The following is a 22,763-nucleotide window of genomic DNA, read 5'->3' on the forward strand; positions in this document are numbered from 1 at the left end:
TGTGAGTCATCATGGCGGAAAGGCTTGAATGAACTCCACATCAAATAATCATTGGGAAAGTTCTTACTGTGGTATTTCTCACAAACGTTACGTGAGATCTGCTTCCTTCATGTCTGTCACTGTGCTGCTTATCTGACGCAGCCGGAGATTAACGGTGGGCTGGGAGAGCTAGCATTAAAGGCACAGGCAACAGAGCAGTGTTCAGAGCAGAAAAATTCAAAATTCTGAAAGGTATATTAAATAATCTGATGGGTGTTTTGAGCTAAAACTTTACAAACACATTCTGGAGACACAAAAGACTTTTCTTAAATCTTGAAAAAGGGGTAAAATGGGTGCCCTTTAAAGTTCATTAGCCATTTTAATGGTGCATTTTAAAAAATGAAAAACAACAATAGATTTTGCCTTTGAGACTAAAAGATCACAACTACATTAGCCATGAAAATTCTGAAAAAAAATCAATTCAACATTTTTTACTAAAAAAAAAAAAAGTATTTTTGTTTGTGTCTTGCATTTTAATAGAAAAATGTTTGACAGAGTTTATACTTTTCTTAAAGAACTCATACGACTTGAATTCCACGGTAAAAAATAAATAACAGAACAACATGTGATCATTATATTTTTGTAAACACTTTAATAGAGCCGTTGTTTTATTATCCAGCCATTACCTATTCACCATAGCTAGTGTTGGGGGTAACGCATTACAAGTAACATGAGTTACGTTATAATATTACTTTTTTAAAGAAACGAGTAAAGTAACGCATTACCTAAAAAATTAAGTGATAATATTTGAGTTACTTTTTTAAAGATGTGACTCAAGTGACTTTTTAGATTAATGACTACACTTTTTAAAAAACTTTTTGCTGAATTGAAATCAGTGTAATCATGTTGAATCACAGTCATTGACTACATTTACATGGACATCAGTAGGGTCAGACAGAATCTGCGGACATTTTTGCTATTTCTGCTGAGAATTTTGTAAAAAGTCTGAGGAATTATTCGTATCATAACTAAAACCTTAATATATATGAAATTAAAAATAAAAGCTTTTTAACTTGTATGCAATGTTTACAATGCAAAATTCAATTAGATCCACTTTATTTGGTAAACAAAGCAAGTCTCTCATATAATATATCCACTAAAAGACAGTTAATATTACTTTACAAACTGTATTGTAAATAAATCAAATTAACACTTTCTAATGTAAATAATATTTCTGAAATGATAAAAAACAGAATAAATTTGCTCAGATTTACACCATAAAAAAAAAGACTCAATGATGGGGATCTCTGAGCACAGATTCCGTATAGGCCTAGACATGAGTAATCGAATCATTTGCCCTAATCTGAATAAGACAATAATATGTTAAAGGTGTTTACATGAGTTGCTTTTTGAATGTGCCTTTCATGATCCCGTTTTACACGTTATAGCACATAGATCGATTAACGTCATTGCATCACTGCGCTATCCACATTTCTTCCAGAGTTTCATGTAATTTAATAGTTTGATTGCGGTGTTTACACGTCTGTACTGCACTTCAGTATTCAATCGGAATACTCAACATGTCTTAATTTGATTTCTGTTTAGTTCGATTATGACTTTAGTCGGATTAAGATAATCATAATAGTCAAAAGATCTTAATCGGAGAATTGTCTTAATCATGTTTAAATGGGTTTATTGGTTAGTTATTAATTCGTTCAGACAAAAACCAAGATGGCAGAGCCTTACATTTTTGAGATAGAAGTATTGTCATTTTTTGAACACATAAAAGAAAAGGGGATTATTGTCTCAATGGACATTGATTTTATATACGGCATGTACAGCATCAGGAAGTTCTCAGAAGGTAACATTATTCTAACTTTTTTTAATTATTACTTTTTTAAGGTAAATGAAAGTGTAGGTTATTTGTTGTGTTGGTAAATGCAGAGCTCCTCTATTTAAAAAAAAAAAAAAAAAAAACACCCTGCAAGTTCTGAAAGACATCAAGCCTCAGGCAGGTATGAAAAAGTAACGTAATGCATTACTTTCCATAAAAAGTAACTAAGTGACGCAACTAGTTACTTTTTTGGGGAGTAACTCAATATTGTAATGCATTACTTTCAAAAGGAACTTTCCCCAGCGCTGACCATAACAGTCCATAACAGTTATCTAGTAAAATGGACTGTGGCACTAACATGATTCAATGTGAAACATAGCCCTCAATAAAACTGAAGAAATAAATAGAACAGCCTTTTCATTTTAAAAAACAGTAGTGTTCATGCAAAGTTTGCAGTGTAATTTTGACATCCGCTCCAGCCATGTTCTTTGTCTCCCAGAAAATGTTTCCACCTAAAATGCTTCTGACATTTCACTCTCGTTGGGTTCATGTGGAATGGTTTGTCTTGTGAACATTTGCAGTTGTCTTATTAAATTTCAAACCACTAAAATTAATTCCTATTAACCTGTAGACATATTTAAGTAAGTTTTTTTTATGCATATTTATATTTTATTGATCTACAAAATCTGTGTTTATTGCAATGTAGTGCATTTAAGTAAGCCTTTCTATCTTTCTTTTTATGTCCCTGTTTTCCTTGTCAAGTGTTTGAATGCATTAACGTTTTTCCTGAGATATGTCTGTTCTTTCTTGTAGGATACAGTACAGATAGTGGCACCACACAGATTAAGGCCTGGTGTGAAACGCACTCATGTCCGTTTCTCTGGTGTAAACACGGTTAATGCTTCAGCTTGTACCCAGCTAAACACTGCGACTCTTCCTTTTTCTTATGGGTTCCTGTTGAGAAATTCAGTGTTAAAATATTTATACACTAGAGTCAGGGTTTTGTTCTCAGTAGCTGTATGTTTTAAGGTTGGGCGATGACTACCAATTTGACATTGTACAATGTCTAATTTCGTCGTAGGCGGCGGTGAATTTTTATTATTGGTTAATTAATTAATTCATATCGAATTTATTATTTGTAGCCTACCATTTCAACTGTCTGACCTGCATGGTCTTTGTTTTACCGATAACCAAATCATGAATAAATAAAGATAAATTACACACAAATCACCACCTGTCAGTAGAATGAATAGGCAGAGTCATATATAATGGCGTCAACAAACTTGGTTGGTAAAAAAGGTGCACAACCAACAGTTTCTGAGGTTTTCACTAACATTACTAAGTACAAGCGTAAAAGCGAACAATTGAAGCAGTGTACTGATGCTGTAACACATTACCTGATAGATTAAAAAGACAGAAGAGTCGCTAAATATCACGTTTTAACAAATATAGTGAGACGCGATCCAGCGGTACATCCTTGATAAACTGTCTGACGTGCACTGATCTCTGGGGTTTTGTGCTCAAAGCACCCGCTGACTGCTGGAGCTCAGACTCGCTCTTATGCTGCAGCGCATGACAGTGTGTTTGTATGTGTGTGTGGTCAAGTGAAAAGCGTTTATCAGGGCTTTTCAGAAATTCTAGGTGAAACCCCAGTGTTGACGTGGATTGTTTTCGTTCTAAAATGCCATTTTAAAACTAAGACGTATTAGTGTTAACAGTGCCGTGTGGATTTTTTGCAAGCAAATTACTGCTGCGACGGGGGCGGAGGATCGCGATGCCAGCTCAGAATCGTGTTGTCTATCGGCAATCAGCGATCAGAGTTGTCAACTATTCCCAATGAAAAGTACTTAAAGCCTGCCTGAAAAGTAGCTAAATGTTGCCAGATGACATCACGCGCTAATTTGCATAGAAGTGACGTCATTACATAGTATCTGACAAGCGTAAGCCCGTCATGACTCTACTCTCTGAGGCGCAGTGTATTATTTTATTTTACATTAAAACATTACATCCAGATGCACAATAAATACGTTTTTATTAGCATATTTCTTTGTGTGATGACGTCATTGCGTAATCGCAACTCAAAACTACATCTTAATGTAGTATACAAAATAATTCATGTTTTCTCAAATTGACTAGGCGTCTCAGCAAAAACATTATTTGAAATCTGTCCATTTAGATTTGTATGCAAAATAGAGTTGACTATTTGTAAAAGTAATACAAACACTTTTTGAGCAGAATTTTATATTTTTAACTATAAAACTGCTAATAAATAGTTTCATTCTTTTAAACAATCACAGCTTGTGCACTTACTCTTTTTAACTTGTGAAATTAACACATTTGACATTTGTGAAAGTGACAACAAATTTAGCACTATTGGAATTTATTGCTAGCTAAATTACCAACAATTATACATGTTAACAAATATCAGTAAATTAACAGTTATGCAAAACAATCTGAGCTTGCAATTTACTCTTTTAAAATAGCTAAAAGTAGCCAAATTAATGGTAAAAATTGCTAAATTTGTTGCTAGGTGATTTTTGAAAAAAAAAAATGTTGCTAGGGTAGTATAAAAAAACAAGATTGCCAAGTTGGCAACACTGTCAGCGATGGACGTTGGCATTAACTTATCTTCCCAACCCTAGTATGTATGCAGGACTCCCTCGAAATATATTTGACTGTAACAGGGATGGCTCAGGACTAGTTGTTCATCTAGTACTCTAGTGTTTGGAAATAAATTAAGAGATACATCTTCATGGAGAGGGTTTTAGAGTGCTGTGGATTAGCTTGAAATACTTTCAGCATGGTCACACTCTTCATAAGGTTGTGTCTCTAAATTCATTCCACTTTAAGGGAGAATTCATCCAAAAATGGTCATTTCCATGAGCACTGCCATCATTTACATCAATTCTACTCTTCACTTATTCCAAACTTAGTTGAGTTTCTTTCTTCTGTTGAACACAACTGGTTGCTGGTACCCGTTGACTTCCATATTAACTGTTTTCCTACTATAGACCATTTCAATGTGGTCATGTCATTGGTCCATGAACATTTCCTGCTTGTTATCGAACTATTTCATAACTGTAACAAGAGGCAATTTAATCATAACTTAATGTTAAAGCAGCTATCATAGCATTATTTATTAATATGTGTCTCTTTTTGGATTCTCGGAAGCTATAAAAATTAAAAATGGAAAACAGGAAATACATTGGGACCATTGTTTTGTTTACATCCCTCAAAATGGTCTATTGAATCATTCTGTGCCAGCAAACTTTCTTCTTTAAGTGATCTTCGTTTTTGTTCAATAGAAGAAACGAACTCTTGAAGGTTTAAAACAACATGATGAAGAGTAAATGAGTAAATGATTAGGTCATTTTTAGTTTTGGGTGAACAATCTCTTTAAGGAAAAAGTTGCTGAAGTATCGTGTGCATCTTCATGTCCTATTAGAAGTACATCTCAGGATCTTGTGGCATGAAAACTAATAATAGTTAACTTTTAAGTTGGACATTTGTAAGACAATTAAGTCAATATGTAGTCCAGATTACCCGTTGGCTAGCCAGTTTTGATCAGATCTAGTCTTAAAGAGGAAGAAGCGCTTGATATCGACTTCTAAAAGCCTCTTTAAGTGGCAGCTTTCTACTTTAATGAAACTAGGCCTGATGATGAAGGGCAGGTTGGGTATATTTAGTCCTCATTTAGACGGATGGTTCTGCTCCACATAGTGTATGAATTCTCAGATCTCTTCAGTCTCAAAGGACGTGCAATCGGAATCAGGTTAGATCCCAAAGTGGAGATTCTCGCAGCCCAGTTCTGCCACAGTTATCTGATCTGACAGAAACTAGTTCACACTGGTGGACCTGGCACAGCTAAACTCAGCTGCTGCTGGAGGATTGTGCTCTGTCTTATCGCGTAAGTGACCTTGGATTCGCGCTCCGCTTCAGCGGCCCACTTTGATAGTTCTGCCTGCGCGACCCCTGCACGCGAGGGTGCACGCAGTCGCATCTTTTTCACCGTCCCCGAGTCTCTGAGCGGGTCTCTGGATGAGCATTAACTGGGCTTACACCACACGAGAAACTGGGCTGCATTACATGTTTCACAAATATCCTTATATCCCTGTGGTGCTCTTGTTGCAGCGTTATAATCTCTGTTCTCTCGGTTTGCCCAAAGTACTAAGGCATTTTGGGAAGCTTTGAGAAAAGCAGCTGTAGTTGTAATGATCATTCTTGTTATGCATTGATAACTGTGGTTGCTGCTCGCATTTGTTGTGTAAGATCGGGGTGGTGATGGAAGTGAGGTTCAGATGAAACGTGAAAGGCAGAAATATGCACGTGACTATATTCAAAAAATTAAAAACAGCGAGGATCCTCCTGTCATCAGCACGCTTGAGGTTGCATAAGACCTCAGTTATCAGACGCCTTCGACAGCTGTTAATCATTCACTATGTTCAGGGTTAAAGTAACGCAGGATAATACGCAACGCCTCTGTCCTTTCGGCCTCCACCTGTGATCTTTTCCTGGTGACTCGGGCCGCATTGTCATCTGAACCTCAGGGATCCCCCACCCCATCCCTCTTATGTTCTTCTAGCTGTTCTGTCCCAACACCCTGCTGCTCTGTTGACTTTTGGTCGTTGGCTAGGTTTTGGATTTATTACTTTCGAGGCCGAACAATCAGTGGACCAGGCTGTCAACATGCATTTTCACGACATCATGGGCAAAAAAGTGTGTAGTTGTAGTTTTATTTTCCCCTACAACAGAAACTAAAGCTTGGGCGACCAAACATATGTCAAATGTCGGTTTTTCTTTCTTTATGAACGAAAAACAGGATTAAATATTAGTCTCCCAATCAGGGGGAAGTTTACAAAAGTTTAAAAAGTATAAGTTATTTATTGTGTAATAGTTTTTACCATGTTAGTCACCCAAGGCTTGGTTCATTTGAACCGCTCCTTTAGGTGCTGTAATGATGTATAAAGTGACTTACCTTAATTAGCACTCATTAAATTAATAGCATACTTTGCTATCATTATTGCATTATAAAGGATCACCACATCAAAATACAAAGGGAAATTTCAAGCATTACATCAGCACTCACCTAAAGAACCGGTTGGTTTCCTCTTTTTTTTTTTTTTTCCTTTCTTTTTTCATTTTATTCAGGTTGTTACTGTCAGGTCACTTACTATTTGAGCTCTGTAATATCCCAGAAGGCAAAGAGAAATCTCAATTAAGTGACCTCAATATGCGAATCTCCATACTGTGTTTGTTAGTCCACTTAATATGGGCTTTGGGTGGGTACAGGGCTTTACATTAACACCACCAAATGCGGGTAGATTTCAGCTTTGGCGGGTTAGACAGCCGCTCCCACTAGCCACTTTGGCAGGTTGGAAATAATTTTTACATTGTAGTTTTCTTAAAGCAGGGTTCGACAACAAGGATGGCCCAATATGCGTGCAAATGTGATCTTAAAATCGAGAAGCAAAGCAGGTGAATACCGTATAAGAGGATGATTACTCGCGCCCACAGGTGATGTGATGCGCGCGACTGTTAAAAAGCGTGCGCGCTCCCGTTTACTTGCGCTTTTTTTCGTTGACTTGCGATCGGTTCTCTTTGAAAAAGACTAGACAAAAAACGATGCTCGCGTGTATCCACAGTCCTGCTGCTTTCAAGAGCTCAAGATTGAAATATATATATATATATATATATATATATATATATATATATATATATATATATATATATATATATATATATATATATATATATATATATATATATATATAAGCAACAGCAGCAGTCACTGCTTTTGTTTTAATTATTCTTAAGCACGTGATCATCCTTTCATTATCACACATGGTATGTTTTTACCTGCTTTCTTTTGCTTACAGTTATTTTTGTTAATATAGTTGAATTATCATCCTTTACAATAACATTGCTTTACTAGGAGATTAACCCATTTTTGTGTAGTAACTGCTGATCTAGGACCTTTAGCCAGGACAGATTACTGTGCATATTTTAGATATATGAGAAAAGATATTTTTAAATGTTAATTTAAAAAAAAAAAAGATTTTTTTGTTGTTGTAAAAAGGTATGTATACAGCTATATATTTGCTTGTTTTGACAGATTGAAATATGTGGCTAAGAAATAATTATTTATTTTTGGTATGGTTAGAGATGACTTTGGTAAAACCTTTATTCTGAGCCCTAAAAAATCATGTGAAATAAAAACCAATTGCAATGCGACACAACACTATTGCTCATGCACAGTGGGCAAGCTCATACACAACACACACAAACAGTGAAATGAATGAGGAGGAATGTGGACAACACAACATCTAAATCAAGTCATTTTAGCATGTGAAAGTCACATTTATTTATATAAAATATATTTTCCAAACAACAAAATTATGGCTAGTGAAAATGGCTAGTAATGTTGGAAATCTACTAGCCACAGTGGCTGGTGATCTAAAAAATGAATGTAAAGCCCTGGGCGGGTAGCAGAAGTCTCTGTAGCGTTAGATTATTGTCTGATACTTAGGTGCATTGGTCTGTTTTGCGGGATAGCGCAAGGCTGAACGAGTCGCATGACGCGTTATCTCACCTCACCAGCTCCACTTCGAGAATCACTCCCAGCATGGCCTGTTTGACGAAGTTCATATAACTCTAGCATTCTCACACATTTTGACTAATATGAATGCGAAGCCAATCGCAGAAGAGAGTCTTGGACTTTCAGCGCTTTGTCTCCCGGGGCATTTCCTTGCTCTGTCATGACTGCACTTTGCTGATTTAAAGTGGAAAAACCTCTTCCAGCGAGTTTGTTTGAGACTCCAGAATAGCTCCGCAGTTTCTGTCCTACATTGAGTTTGTTCTTGCCTGCCGACGCTCTCCTTGACTCGGCTCTGCGTTCCTGAAGGAATCAGGTGCTACGGTACCTGGGCTATTGTTCTTCTCGTGACATTTTTTCATTGGGGTTTTAAGGGAGGTGGGGCTATACGTTATAAAATTAGAAACTGGAGCATATCAAACTGTGTACCAAATCCCAGCTCTGCTGTTGGACGCGGAGGCTTGCGCGAGGCCTCCCATCACTCTGAGCAGTGATGCCCGCGGGAGTGGGGGGGCCGTGCTGCCGATTTGAGGGTTGCAGACCACTCGCTCAAACTGATACCTAATTAGGTCGACAGTGAGAGAGGAGGAGAGAGAGAGATGAAAAGCGAGTCATTACATTTATGCTGCTTTCCAACGGAAAAATATTGTCTCTCGCTCTTGATGCAAGGTGACCCCAATAACTCACCCCCTTTAGAGTCTCAAGTCTATTTCTGGATCTCCACTTGAGCTCAAGTGAAACTTCCCTGCGTGTATTAAACTAAGTTTGTCCTTTTTTTTAAATCAGTGTGGCAGGTAATAGAATGCCTTTGACTTAATTGGGTAATTATATAATTAGTGTTAATTAAGGGCATGAGTCTTTCTCATTTTGCTAAACATAGGATTTCCTGAATCTTAAGGAGATTACTTTGAAAGTGGACCTTTTGTGATCGTCCATGCTTTATTTTTATGAGCTTGTTTTTTATGACAGATGAATAAAAATCTTCAGTGTTTGGACTTTCAGCAGTGAAAATTAAACCGCACTGAACTGAACTTCAACTGTGAAAACTGGACTGACACGGTATCGATTTACTAGAACTTCTGTTAAGCTACTTTGACACAATTTATATTGTAAAAGGGCTGTAGAAATAAAGATGAATTGAATTGAATAAATGTAAGACAGACCCGTGATGCTGTCTTCAATCATTAGGATGTTGAAATCTTTCCCGTTATTTGAATCAAAGGCGAGCTTGCATTCAGATCTGCCTTGTTTGATATATTTGTTGCTTTCGTTACACCGTGACTTTAAAGGGGTTTCATGGAGAATCAGGAAACTTTTTTCATTGAAGACTCGTTGGCTGTTAAGTGAACTGGAGACCTCAACTTACCGCTTACACTAGTCTGAGGGAAACCTGTCCTTTATCTGATGTAAAAAGACCCAAAACTAATTTATTTTAGTTTTTTTATTACTATAGTATTGCTTTTATTTACTTACATTTTTTATTTTGGTCAGATAAATGATTTATTTTAATCAAATTTGTAATTTATTTATTTAATGTATTGCAATTATTTGTTTGTAATTAAACCACATTTTTAATAATTATATATATATATATATATATATATATATATATATATATATATATATATATATATATATATATATATATATATATATATATATATATATATATATATATATATATACTACCGGTCTAAAGTTTAGGGTCAGTAGGATTTTTTAATGTTCTAAAATAAGCTTCTCCTGCTCACCAAGGCTGCATTTATTCAATCAAAAATACAGTACATATTGTATAATTGTGAAATGTTATTGCACTATAGAATATCTGTTCAAAAGTGGTTTATAATTTCATTTAACAATTTATTCCAGTGATTTTAAGATTAATTTTCAGCTTCCTTACTCCAGTCTCAGTCTTCAGTCACATGATTCTTCAGAAATCACTCTAATATTAATATTTGTATATTATATTATATTAATTATTATTTTAAATGTATTATTATTATTGTTGTTATTATTGTTGTTGTTAAAAAGCAATGACTGGAGTAATATTTTTATTTGAAACTACATACAATAAAAAAGCAGTTATTTTACATTTTTATAAATATTTAGCAATTAAATGTTTTTTTTTTACATTTAATAAATACCGCCTTGATGAACAGAATGAAAAAGCATGAAAAAAAAAAACTGATCCCAAACGTTTAACCGGTAGTGTAATTCTGTTCCAATTTTGATTTAATTGTTTTTTGTGTATTTGTCTTTTAAACTAATATGTTAAATCACCCTAAAAAATAGTGATTAATAATTACAGTGATCAGCATAATTGAGTACAGCGAAAATGGGCAATGTATTTTTGTGCACTTAACACTTAAACAAAAGAGATTCATTATACAGATATAGTTATTAAAATAATATTTTCAAACATCTTTAGAAATTGAAAGATAATACAATTAAAGTCAAGCTAAATTTTGGAAAAAGAAATTAAAACCTATAAAATTTCAATCAAATTCTCCCTTTTTTTTTTTTTTTTGCTTCTGGATTTTTTTTTCTCTTTTTTAAATTTGTATTTATTATTTTTCTATAGCATATACATTTGGCTGTACTAGTTTCTGGACCGTTATCATAAGTTATTTTGTTAGATAAGCTCCAGATTTGGCTTTAATACTGACCAATCTATTGTATATGCATATATATTATATTGTATAGCTTTCTATAAAAAAATATTCATTTAAAAGATAGATTCGTCAGGGGTGTACTTATATATGCTGAGCACTGCATATCATATTTATTTATTAATTGCTTTATTTAAAAATGTTTATAACCCCTAGTTTGAAAGTCGCTGGATTAGAAGTGAAAAGACATTGGAAGCAACTTAGCAGTAAAATACTGATAATGAACATCCAGTAGAGGCTCTCTTTAGGCAACAACTTCCAGAGTCCTTCACAAAAATATCAGTATTTTCAATAGAGCTTTTGTTCTAGCCTGCTGCTAATGACGGCGCCTGCGTTTAAGCGGTATTTCGTATCTTTTTACGCTTTAACATCTAAATGAATGCCTGAATCTAATTAAGTGCTTATATTTTTATTACACTACAACATCGATGCTGTAAGAGGAACATTATGAAATTGAAAATGTTTATAAAGATTTCACCAGACGTTCATCATTGGCTGAAAAACACTAGCTGTGCATGTAACCAATTGGCCATAAAAAAAGGCCAAAAGAGAGAATACTGCAGTCTTTGTAGTGGATTTTTAATCTGGGACTGTTAAACAACCTCAAAGATGTGCCTAACACAAAGAAAACTTTAACAACCGTGTAAACCACAACACCATAGCATTAAGTGCAAACACAATCAAGCCATTTTAATTTCACATGTGACACAGTATGAAGATTCCTCTCTGATTAGATGTCTCCATTTTTTATTTATTTGCATGTTTAATTATTTGGTACAGTTAGATTATCATACATCATTGACCCTTATGTTGTGATTGCCGTATCTAAAGTGAAGTTCTTAAGCATTAGCCAGGGCAGGTAAGTCTTTATTTTCTATTAGCAGTTTAAAAAAGCTGAGATATAAGATATATTCTAAAGGGATGACGGTGTTTCTCAGGTACGTCTGTGCACATAAAACGTATATAATTATGAAATATGTATAATTCTCAAGTTTAAGCAGGACTCATCCTGCCACATCTGACCCATAGGGTGTTAGTGAGTAGTACCTAATGTGAATTTCATAGCCAAGTACCTGAGAAACATTTGATAAAGTTAATAAATAGTCCAAGAATATATAATTTGTCTGGACTCCGGTCATGTATTTGGCCTAAGTTAGAGTATAGTTTGTGAGGTGAGGGCTAAAGTTTGTGAAGGGAGTAGGCAGTATGTTAATTCCCTCTCGCTAGTTACGACCTCTTGTCCTTTGTGCAGGTTGAAGTGAAGAAGGCGGAGCCTAGGGACAGCAAAGCTCCCGCCCCTGGTCAGCTGGGAGCCAATCAGTGGGGGCCCCGAGCCATCATAAGCGCAGCCAATGGCTGGGCAGCACAACCGGCCCCGACCTGGCAGCAGAGCTACGGGCCTCAGGGTGAGTGACACTGTGGGCCAGAACTGTGGCAGCAGGAGCGTAACACGCCTCACCCTGAAAAATGATACTGAGAGCCAATGGATATCAGTGACGCTTTGCTGTAGGTCAGCCTGCGCTGTTTGTGCCATCTGGATAAGCCACAGTGGCTTTGTCCACTATGCAGGGGGGAACATTTTCACATTGATCTCACCCAAAATATGAGCCTGCTCTGCCTGGCGCGAGTTCAGAAATGTCATGCTTTAATTGAACGCCTTCTGGCTTCACCCCCATTAGATGTACAATTCTTAATGCGTTTTGAATTCACAAGTGGTGTACTTGAGTAATAGTGTGCTGGTTGTGACCGATATTCTTTGTCTCTCTCTCTCAGGTGTTTGGGTGTCTACAGGTCAACCGCTTGGTATGTTCTGTTTTAATATTACGGTTTGATTTGGTTGTATTTGGACATTGTTTTATTTGAGGATTTTAAAGGGCACCTATGGTGAAAAATCTACTTTTCAATCTATTTGGACAAACATATGTGTATATATAGTGTATAGACCATCATATTGGGGTGATATAAACACACCCAGTCCTTTTTTTTTTTCAATTTAACAACATAAAAATGGGGGACCAATTGGAGCGGTTTACAGACCGACCGCAACTTTACGTAGGAGTGCGGTCCCCCCGCCCACCGAATTGATTGACAGCTGCGTGCATTAACATGTTCCGGTAGTCACGTGTATATGTCAACAAGACCAGGCAGACATACGCAAAGCAACCGGGAATAAAAGGTCTGTTCTGTTCGCTAGGATCAGCAATCATCATCAAATGTGATTAAGAGTAAGTTTCACATGTTTAAAGTGTTTTAAAACAGAGTATGTGTGTAATTAATTACAGCGTTTTACTTCAGCTTCACTTCATCAGCACAGCCGCGTGTCAGAACAAGTATAAAGGAAAATGCTTCCATCCCGGTTTGTAGACGTTAAATCGGGTTTATTTTGTACGATAACATAACAGATATCCATACAGCGGTGGAGATTAGCCTGTATCCTGTCACATAAGCGCGCTATATCTATCTGTCTGCCTGCCTGTCTGTGTGTGTGTGTGTGTGTCAGCTGCGGTGTACGTCTGTATCTGTGTGTGTGTGCGCGTGTGTAAACTTTGTAACAATATTGCGTGTAACTCATCAATGCAACTTTAAACAAATACTGATTAGTAAAGTTCTTACTGTAGTATTTCTCACAAACACTACGTGAGACCTTCTTCCTTTAAGTCTGTCTGTTGTCTGATGTGCTTTAAGGAGATTAAAGCACGCGGGAAAGCACGTAGAAACAGTAGGCGGGAAAGACTCGTCTTAAAGGCGCAGTACGACAAAACCACCCCCTGCTGGAAATCAGTATAAAACAGCATCTTGTAAAAGGTATAATGAAAAATCTGATGGGTGTTTTGAGCTGAAACTTTATATACACATTCTAGAGACGCAAAAGACTTATAATAAATCTGAAAAAAGGGGTAACCTAGGTGCCCTTTAAAACTAAACTGATTTGAGTAGTTTTGGAGAATTGTATAGTTTCGTATTATTTAGAGTTTTTCTGAAAAAGTCTCACTCGCTGACCAGAGCTTCATTGATCAAAGCATTAAAGCATTAGAAAATATTATTACGATATAAAGTAACTTCAGGGGTGTCACGGTGGCGCAGTGGGTAGCACGATCACCTCACAGCAAGAAGGTCGCTGGTTCCAGCCGCGGCTGGGTCACTTGGCATGTCCGAGTTTGCATGCTCTCCCCGTGTTGGTGTGCATTTCCTCCGGGTGCTCCGGTTTCTCCCACAGTCCAAAGACATGTGATAGAGGTGAATTGAGTGGGCTAAATTGGCTGTAGTGTATGTGTGTGTATACAGAAAGCAGAAAACAAATAAAAACAGAACACAAATAAAGGTAAAAGAACACAAATAAAAACCTGTGGTTTTAAAACTAAAATATTCCTATATTACCGATGTCTTTTTTTTTTCTCTCGTTATCATCCCTCTCTTTTATGTTTGATTGTTTTTATTGTGGGCTTTCCACATATTTCGGTTGCGCAATTCTGATTAGGCAGAACGAAAGTGTGCTCACTCAATTGGCTAGTGAGACTATCACACACAGATAACAGTCACGCATTTGCTCGAGGCGGGAAAAAATTAAACAACATATTTCATATCGCAGCCTCTTGCGATTAGCTATTCGCAACGTTTCAAATTGCGATTCGATTTTGATTAATCGCACAGCCCTAGCGTGCATGTGTGTATTATTATATATTTATTTGTAGAAACTATTTGGTTAATTGGATTTTTGTCATTTTAATTTTCTGAATAGGTTTTTCAGAAAACTAAAAAGGTTTGGTGTTTTGTTGTGTGTGTAGTGGGTGCAGAAAGTTATTTAGGGAAAAAAATTATTCTTGCTTTGCATTAAAGGGCACCTTTGATGAAAATCATCTTTTGTAAGCTGTTTGGACAGAACTGTGTGCAGGTATAGTGTGTTCAGTCATATTGGCATGATATAAACACAATAAGTCTCTCTTTTTTAATTTCCTGATGTTAAATTAGGATCCAAATCCCTGCAATTTTGAGGCCCAACACAACATTACGTAGGAGTGCAGTTTCCCTGCCCACCGAATTGATTGACAGCCGTGTATTAACATGTCTCCATAGCAATATGTATAATCATATCTACAAGACTGAACTTGCGCAAATCATCTTTGATTAAAAGATCTGTTGAGCTCTCTGTGATCTTCTGCACCCCAAGAATGAGTTTTACAAGTTTAAAATGTTTTTTAAACAGTGCATGCTTGTAAGAAAGGCAGTAAAATCATTGTAATTCATCACCACAGCCGCATGTTAGAATAATTATAAAAGAGGAATCTTTAATCCCAGTTTGTGGACGGTAAATCAAGTTTGTTTTGTACATTAACATAACGGGTATCCATACAGCAGTGGATATTATCGTGTATCCTGTCATACTTGCCATGCAAAAACAGTGCAAAGCTAAACGTGTGTGTGTCTGTGTGTGTGCGCACTTTATAACGATATTGACGATATGACTCATCATTGCAGAAAGGCTTGAATTAACTGCACAACAAATACATCAAATAAGCATTGGGAAAGTTCTTACTGTAGTAAGGGAGATTTGCTTCATTCTTGTCTGTCACTGTGCTGTTTATCTATGTGAAAGCTACACAGAGCAAGACAGAGAGATCTCTATGGCTCTGGCATTCATATGGGAACGTTGGGTGGGGATAACCAGCTCATTTGCAGTAATAGCTACAATGTCCTAACAGCTCGAATTTCCCAAATTTAGAAAGGTATTTTGAGCTGAAACTTTACAAACACATTCTGGAGACACAAAAGACTTCTCTTAAATCTTAAAAAAGGGGTAAAATAGGTGCCCCTTAATGCACAGTGGACTTGAAGGGTTTTGACTTAACAAAATGTTGCGTGAAATGTACAAAACCCTCTCTTGTGTTTCAGCAGGGTATGGACCTCCTCTACCCGCTGGCCGTGGGGCACCCGCACAAGCTCCTTCTCCATTTAATGCATTTCTAGTTGCAGCGCCACCTACAGGAGGGTTCGGGGCGCCTCAGGGATACCCCCAACAGGGCTTTAGCACGCAACCTCAGTTTGGTAGGTCGAACTACTTACTTGGGTTTGCATTTCTACCACTAGCTAAGTTTCCATCCAAAGTTGCACAAAATTAAGATGTTGCTGACCATTTCTGTAAATCAAACACTGTTTCAAGCATAGAAGAATCATTTTTTGGTAAACAATGTACAAATGTACACTTACCGGCCACTTTATTAGGTACACCTGTCCAACTGCTCGTTAACGCAAATTTCTAAGTCACATGGCAGCAACTCAATGCCTTTTGTCATGTAGACATGATCAAGACAATCTGCTGCAGTTCATACCGAGCTTCAGAATGATGATTAAAGTGACTTTGAAAGTTACATGGTTGTTGGTGCCAGACACTGTGGTCTGAGTATTTCAGAAACTCCTGATCTACTGGGATTTTCATGCATGACCATCTTTAGAATTCACAGAGAATGGCCAGAAAAGAGAAAATATCCAGTGAGCGGCAGTTCTGTGGGCGCAAATGCCTTGTTGATGCCAGAGGTCAGAGGAGAATGGCCAGACTGGTTCCAGCTGATAGAAAGGCAACAGTAACCCAAATAACCACTTGTTACAACAGAGGTCTGCAGAAGAGCATCTCCGAACGCACAACACAATAATCTTGAGCAGATGGGCCACAGCAGCAGAAGACCACACCGGGTGCCACTCCTGTCAGCTAAGAACAGGAAACGGAGGCTATAGTTCGCACAGGCTCACCAAAATTGGACAACAGAAGATTGGAGAAACGTTGCCTGGTCTGATGAGTCTCGAATTCTGCTGTGACATTCAGATGGTAGTTTCAGAATTTGGCATCAACAACATGAAAGCATGGACCCATCCTGCTTTGCATCAATGGTTCAGGCTGGTGATGGTGGTGTAATAGTGTAGAGGATATTTTCTTCGTGCACTTTGTGTTAATTAGTACCAATTGAGCCTTGTGTTGACGCCACAGCCTACCTGAGTATTATTGCTGACCATGTCCATCCCTTTATGACTACAGAGAACCCATCTTCTGATCCAGCAGGATAACGCGCCATGTGATAAAGCGTAAATCATCTCAGACTGACTTCTTGAACATGACAATGAGTTCACTCTACTCAAATGGCCTCCACGGTCACCAGATCTCAATCCAGTACCTTTGGGGTGTGGTGGAATGGGAGATTCACATCATGGATGTGCTGCCGAAAAATCTGCAGCAACTGCGTGATGCTATCATGTCAATATGGAGCAAAATCTCTGAGGAATATTTTCAGTAGCTTGTTGAATCGATGCAACGAATGATTTAGGCTGTTCTGAAAGCAAAAGGGGGTCCAACCCGGTAATCAATAAAGTAAATAAAGTGGCCGGTGAGTGTATGAAGAAGTGTGTATGATGACTTCATCTCTTCTGCACTCAATAATCAATTGTAGAAGTTGTAAAGTTGCACCTCAGAGAGTCGTGCAGAAACAAATTCTGTCTTGTTATCTTGTGTTTGGAGGCAGATTCTGATGTTAAACGAATGTGAAAATGTTTGTGTAAGAAAGTTCTCGGACCAAACTACAAAATTCAACGGGATCACCAGTTAATCTAGTTATCGAATCACATCATTTGTTGATTCACTTCATCTAACGATTTTTTTGTTTGATGTGCATCAGTGAATTTATTCAGAAAATCTTTCCGTTGTAAATTATACTTGTGTATTTTGTATGATTAATAATATATCAGATTCAGTTATGTGCATGTATTATAATGGGCAATTCTAGAATTTATTTGAGTGTTTTAATGGTGGATGAAAACATAGCTAGTGAGAAACCAAGTAAAATCAAGTATTTTGTGTTTAACATGTACAGTGCTCAGCGTAAATAAGTACACGCCTCACAGATCTCGCTTTTAAATGAATATTTTCTATAGGACGTAAAGACGCTTTACAATAATATATTTGCACATATGTATTAGATTAAGCTGTACCAAAGCCAAAACTGGAACTAATCGAACAAAAAACAAGATCATGTACACCTAAATGAATATATTATAAAATCTGAATGATCAGCAAAAATCAAGAGCAACTTAATTCAAAACTTAAAAATAATTGTAATTTAGTTGAAGTTTTGGAGTTTATAATAACTGGTTTGAATTTAAATGTATTATCTTTCTATTTCTAAACATGCTAGGTGATCAAAACCTCTTATTGTAATGAATATAACTCTTTAGTAAAACTGTTTTATTTAAAATATATATACTACGACATGGATAAAGTTATTCATTTTCTATTCAAAACCAGCAGATTATACAATGCTTTTCGCATGTCCTGTACTTAATGTTATTTGCTTAATAATTAGGGTCGCACAATATATCGGCGGACATATCAGTATCGGCCGATAAATGCTATGTTAATGTTGGCGTTTTTGATCTGATATCAAAATTGTAATATCTTTAAGGGGATAGATTATGTAATTGTACAATTTTAAAGTTAATTAAATTAAAGTTAATTAAATCTTGTTTTGTTATTTATGTGAAGTTTATTTATAAACTAATTTTGAGAGGATCACGTGATTATGATTGAACTCGGCTGGTTCTGCGTTAGCATGTATGATCCACCAATCAGGCAAGTCCTTACCCAGTATAAAGAGCCAGGGTTTCTCACTACAGCCATCTTCGATTTGAAGAATCCCTCCTTCCACCCCTACTTTTTCACATTTCCCTTCATAGGGCGCTACAGTAGCCCAGTGGTTAGCACTGTTGCCTCACAGCAAGAACATCACCGGTTCTAGTCCTTTAACAGGCTGGCGGTCATTTCTGTGTGTAGTTTGCATGTTCTTCCTGTGCTCGTGTGGGTTTTCCCCGGGTTCTCCGGTTTCCTCCCACATTCCAAAAACATGCACTACAAGTGAATTGATCCATCTGAATTTAGCACTACGGTCAAACTCTCATCCTGCAGTTTATCTCTTCATAGCGTTCATTTTAGTCATCAGCTCTTATCAAGGGGGAGCTGTCGAGATCTACCTAAGCTCAAGGCTCCCCTCTCACCCTGCAAACGGGAGGGAGCCCAGGGCTCAAGGACCATTTGGGCTCAGGGCTCTCTCCGGGAAAGCATACCAAACTTGCTTATAATCAGTCATCAGCAAAGTGTGAACTCTTGAACCTATTATTTTTATGCATAATGCATAAACATTCAAGTTTATTTTTGGCATGCTGATTTATGCAAAATAGTGAATATAGGTCTATATAATCACCTCACAATTTTGAAATTATTAGTTTGAGCAGGCTATTCAGTTCATAAGATCCGTTCAAACTTTTAAGAAGTTTTTAAAATAAAATTAGTTGTTCATTGCAAAAAAATAAAACATTTTTAAATGTCTATATTTATCGGCTAATATATCGGTTATTTTGTCCTCCGAATCTGAAGAGTTATCGGTAGGCCCACACGGAACCCAAAGATTTCAGCTGGTTTTTAGGCCACCGTTTCCGCTAAATTCATTCTTCCATGGCGGGACGCCAAGCCAAAATTCATCCCGCCACGGCTACATTACACCTGATCATTCAAAACATTTAATTTTTTTAATAGCAGGTAATAATCGCACCAAAATGTATTAAAGGGTAAATGAATTATAACAGCGCAAACTTTTCTGTAACTGTAGTAGTGCTGTGCGTCATTTGTTTAATCCAGTTAAGGTTATGTGCTGACAGACTAAATGGCTGGCTGACAGGTGCGTGATGCGTGAGGCCAGCAAACACAACGTATAGCCGTTTCACTTTACTTCAGGACGCATTAATGCTACCCTGTATGTCTATTAGAGACATTCATAAATATTCATAGCAAATCTAATAAATACTGGAGACATACTCGTTACATAAACGCACTAAATCGCACTCGGCAGCGTTTATTTGAGAGCGCACAAGAAGATCTGCGCGCTTTTGAATCGGCTTATATTTGAGGGAGCAGAGGAAATCGGCGCACAAGCAGAGATTCACATGCTCGTACTTGTAGGTTATTAAATAAATGCGATCTCGACTTCTAATACTGTGCTCACGACATTTGTCATTGAAATAACGCCACAGGTATTTGGTAGATCTGTGTAAAAAAAAAAAAAAAAAAAGACCTTCCGCCACAGCTGGAAAAAATCCTAGAGGATACACTGTCGCCCATCATTGAGTCTATGTATTTACTTAATGTAAATGTGTGTAAATTTAAATTCATTTAGTTTTTAAATTTATTTCACTGATATTTTGTGACATAATAATAGTGATGTTTTTAGTAGATATATGATAGACTTGCTTTGTTTACCAAATAAGTGGATCTAATTGGATTTGCATCGTAAACATTAAACAAAAGTTTAAAAAAAAGGTATTACTTTTTATGTCACATATTAAGTTTTTACTTATGATACTTTCAAAATTCACATAATCCACAGATTTTTTACACAATTCTCAGCAGAAATAACAAAAAATGTCCACAGATTCTGTCTGTCTCTAGTTATCGGTTATCGGTATCAGCCCAAAACTTCATATCGGTGCGCCCCTATCAATAATAGTACTAATAAAAAAAGATAATAATTTTCAAAAGGTGGTGTACTCATTAATACTGAGCACTCTAATGATGCAAACGAAGTGAAACTTTTAAAGAAATGTAACAAAATTGTCATGATCGCCACATTGTTGTTTTTCGTCTTTACTAACACAGGATATAGCTTTGGAACACCTCAAGGTGACCAGTTTGTAGCACAGGGAATGCCTCCCCCTCCCGCCACGCCGGGCGCAGGGCCTTTAGGGTTTGCTCCTGCAACGACTCCCTCTCAGGACCTGAGCAAAGCCGCCCCAGCACAGCCAGATTTCTCCTACAGCCAGTATGGTAAGAGTGCACTAAAACACAGCACCAAACCACCGCAGATGTGCTGTAGCCCATCACAGGGCTTCTGCTTCTTGTTCACATGTCTGAACGGGCATGGTGGCATCACATACACGTGCTTCCACACTGACCCTCACTCTGTTTGCCCTCTAGACTTTGATATGTGCTGTCTGAGGGTTTATCCAGTTCTATATGTCAATTAGATCATCCTGTTCTGCAATGCTGCTTTTGACCAGTTGCCGCTTCATCTAACGCAGGCCAGGGTTTTCATATGTAGATGTTGCAGTGATGGATGGTGGGGGTGCCGATGGGAAGTCAAGTCAGATTTCATTGGTAGATTTAGACATATATTGAGACACACACACACACACACACAACTCTTGATGCAGGTGTCAACAAAGTACTGACAAAATCTGGAGCAACCGTTTGAGACTTTAGAACAGGGGTCACCAATCTCGGTCCTGGAGGGTCGGTGTCCCTGCTGGATTTAGCTCCAACTTGCCTCAACACACCTGCCTGGGTGTTTCAAGTATCCCTAGTAAGACCTTGATTAGCTTGTTCAGGTGTGTTTGATTAGGGTTGGAGCTAAAATCTGCAGGACACCGGCCCTCCAGGAACAAGTTTGGTGACCCCTGCTTTAGAAAGTAGAACTGACTTTACAGAAATAGTCACATACCCCCAGTCCATAGGAACAGCCAGAACTGAAAGCATCCAGAGGTCAGAGATGTGGGACAGGGTACTTTTAATGGTGCTAAAGCAGACATTATTGCAGCTATTATTGCCTCAACATAAAGTTAAAAGTAATAATGGCCCATTTTCCACTGAGTGGTTTGGTTTGGTGCGCTTTATTTCTGTTTCCACTATCAAAAGGTGCCAAAAAGCAAACCATATCGCACCACTTTTTGGGTACCCTTTCCAAAGGGCAAGTACAACAAAAGGGTACCAAAAGGCAGAGCTAGACACACTGCTGAACACTATTGGTTTACAGAGATACATAACTAACTCGGGCACAAGCCAGGAGAATGAAAACAAAGGAACCGCCATTTTTAAATACACAGCCGACACATTACACCATAATAACATATACATATAATAACATGCCATAGGGCTGCTCGATTTTGTTAAAAATCATAATCACGATTTTTTTGGTCATAATTGTAATCACGATTATTCAAAACGATTATCAGTTGAAGTCAAAATTATTAGCACTCCTGAGAAATTTTTTTTTTGAATAAATATTTCCCAAATTATGTTTAACAGAGCAAGGAATTTTAACAGTATTTCCTCTAATATTTTTTCTTCTGGAGAAAGGCTTATTTGTTTTATTTTGGCTAGAATAAAAGCAGGTTTAAATATTTTGAAACCCATTTTAAGGTCTATAATATTAGCCCCCTTAAGCACTATACTTTTTGATTGTCTGTAGAAGAAACTACTGTTATACAATGACCTGCCTAATTACCCTAATTAAGCCTTTGAATCGCTCTTTGAATCTGAATGCTTGTAGTTTGAAACACATCTAGTCAAATATTGTGTACTGCATCATAGCAAAGATAAAATAAATCAGTTATTAGAGATGATTTATTAAAGCTATTATGTTCAGAAATCTTCTTTCCATTAAACAGAAAATGGGGATGAAAAGTGTTGCTAGTATTCAAGAGGGCTTATAATTCTGACTTCAACTGCATATATTATTTTCCACCCTGCAAAGGAAAGAGAAACAAATACAATAGAATAAAAAATATTAAACAAACTGTGCTTTAAGCATCTTCACTGTAAGAAAAACACTTCAGCTACAAAAGTCCACAGAAATGAGGGATTTCTCGTTTTGTTTGAATA

The 22,763-nt window shown here is 37.1% G+C and overlaps 1 protein-coding gene across 22 annotated transcripts in view; it reads left to right on the top strand.

Annotated features, from left to right (window-relative positions):
* Window positions 1–22,763, top strand: part of dazap1 (DAZ associated protein 1) — a 43,359-nt gene that overhangs the window by 9,504 nt on the left and 11,092 nt on the right. For 10 of the 22 annotated variants that reach the window (XR_012386823.1, XR_012386822.1, XM_021479636.3 and 7 more), the window contains exons 7-11: window positions 6,447–6,529; window positions 12,327–12,480; window positions 12,848–12,877; window positions 15,965–16,117; window positions 20,763–20,930. Coding sequence is in view for 18 of the 22 variants with exons in the window: in XM_021479636.3 (XP_021335311.1) it covers window positions 6,447–6,529; window positions 12,327–12,480; window positions 12,848–12,877; window positions 15,965–16,117; window positions 20,763–20,930 (588 nt within the window). In the remaining 4 variants the exon portion in view is untranslated. The remainder of the gene's footprint in view (window positions 1–6,446; window positions 6,530–12,326; window positions 12,481–12,847; window positions 12,878–15,964; window positions 16,118–20,762; window positions 20,931–22,763) is intronic. The other 12 variants (XR_012386825.1, XR_012386824.1, XM_073916002.1 and 9 more) reach the window with 3 other exon arrangements.

This window comes from Danio rerio, chromosome 11 (assembly GCF_049306965.1).
Source record: "Danio rerio strain Tuebingen ecotype United States chromosome 11, GRCz12tu, whole genome shotgun sequence".
NCBI classification, from domain to species: Eukaryota; Metazoa; Chordata; class Actinopteri; order Cypriniformes; family Danionidae; genus Danio; species Danio rerio.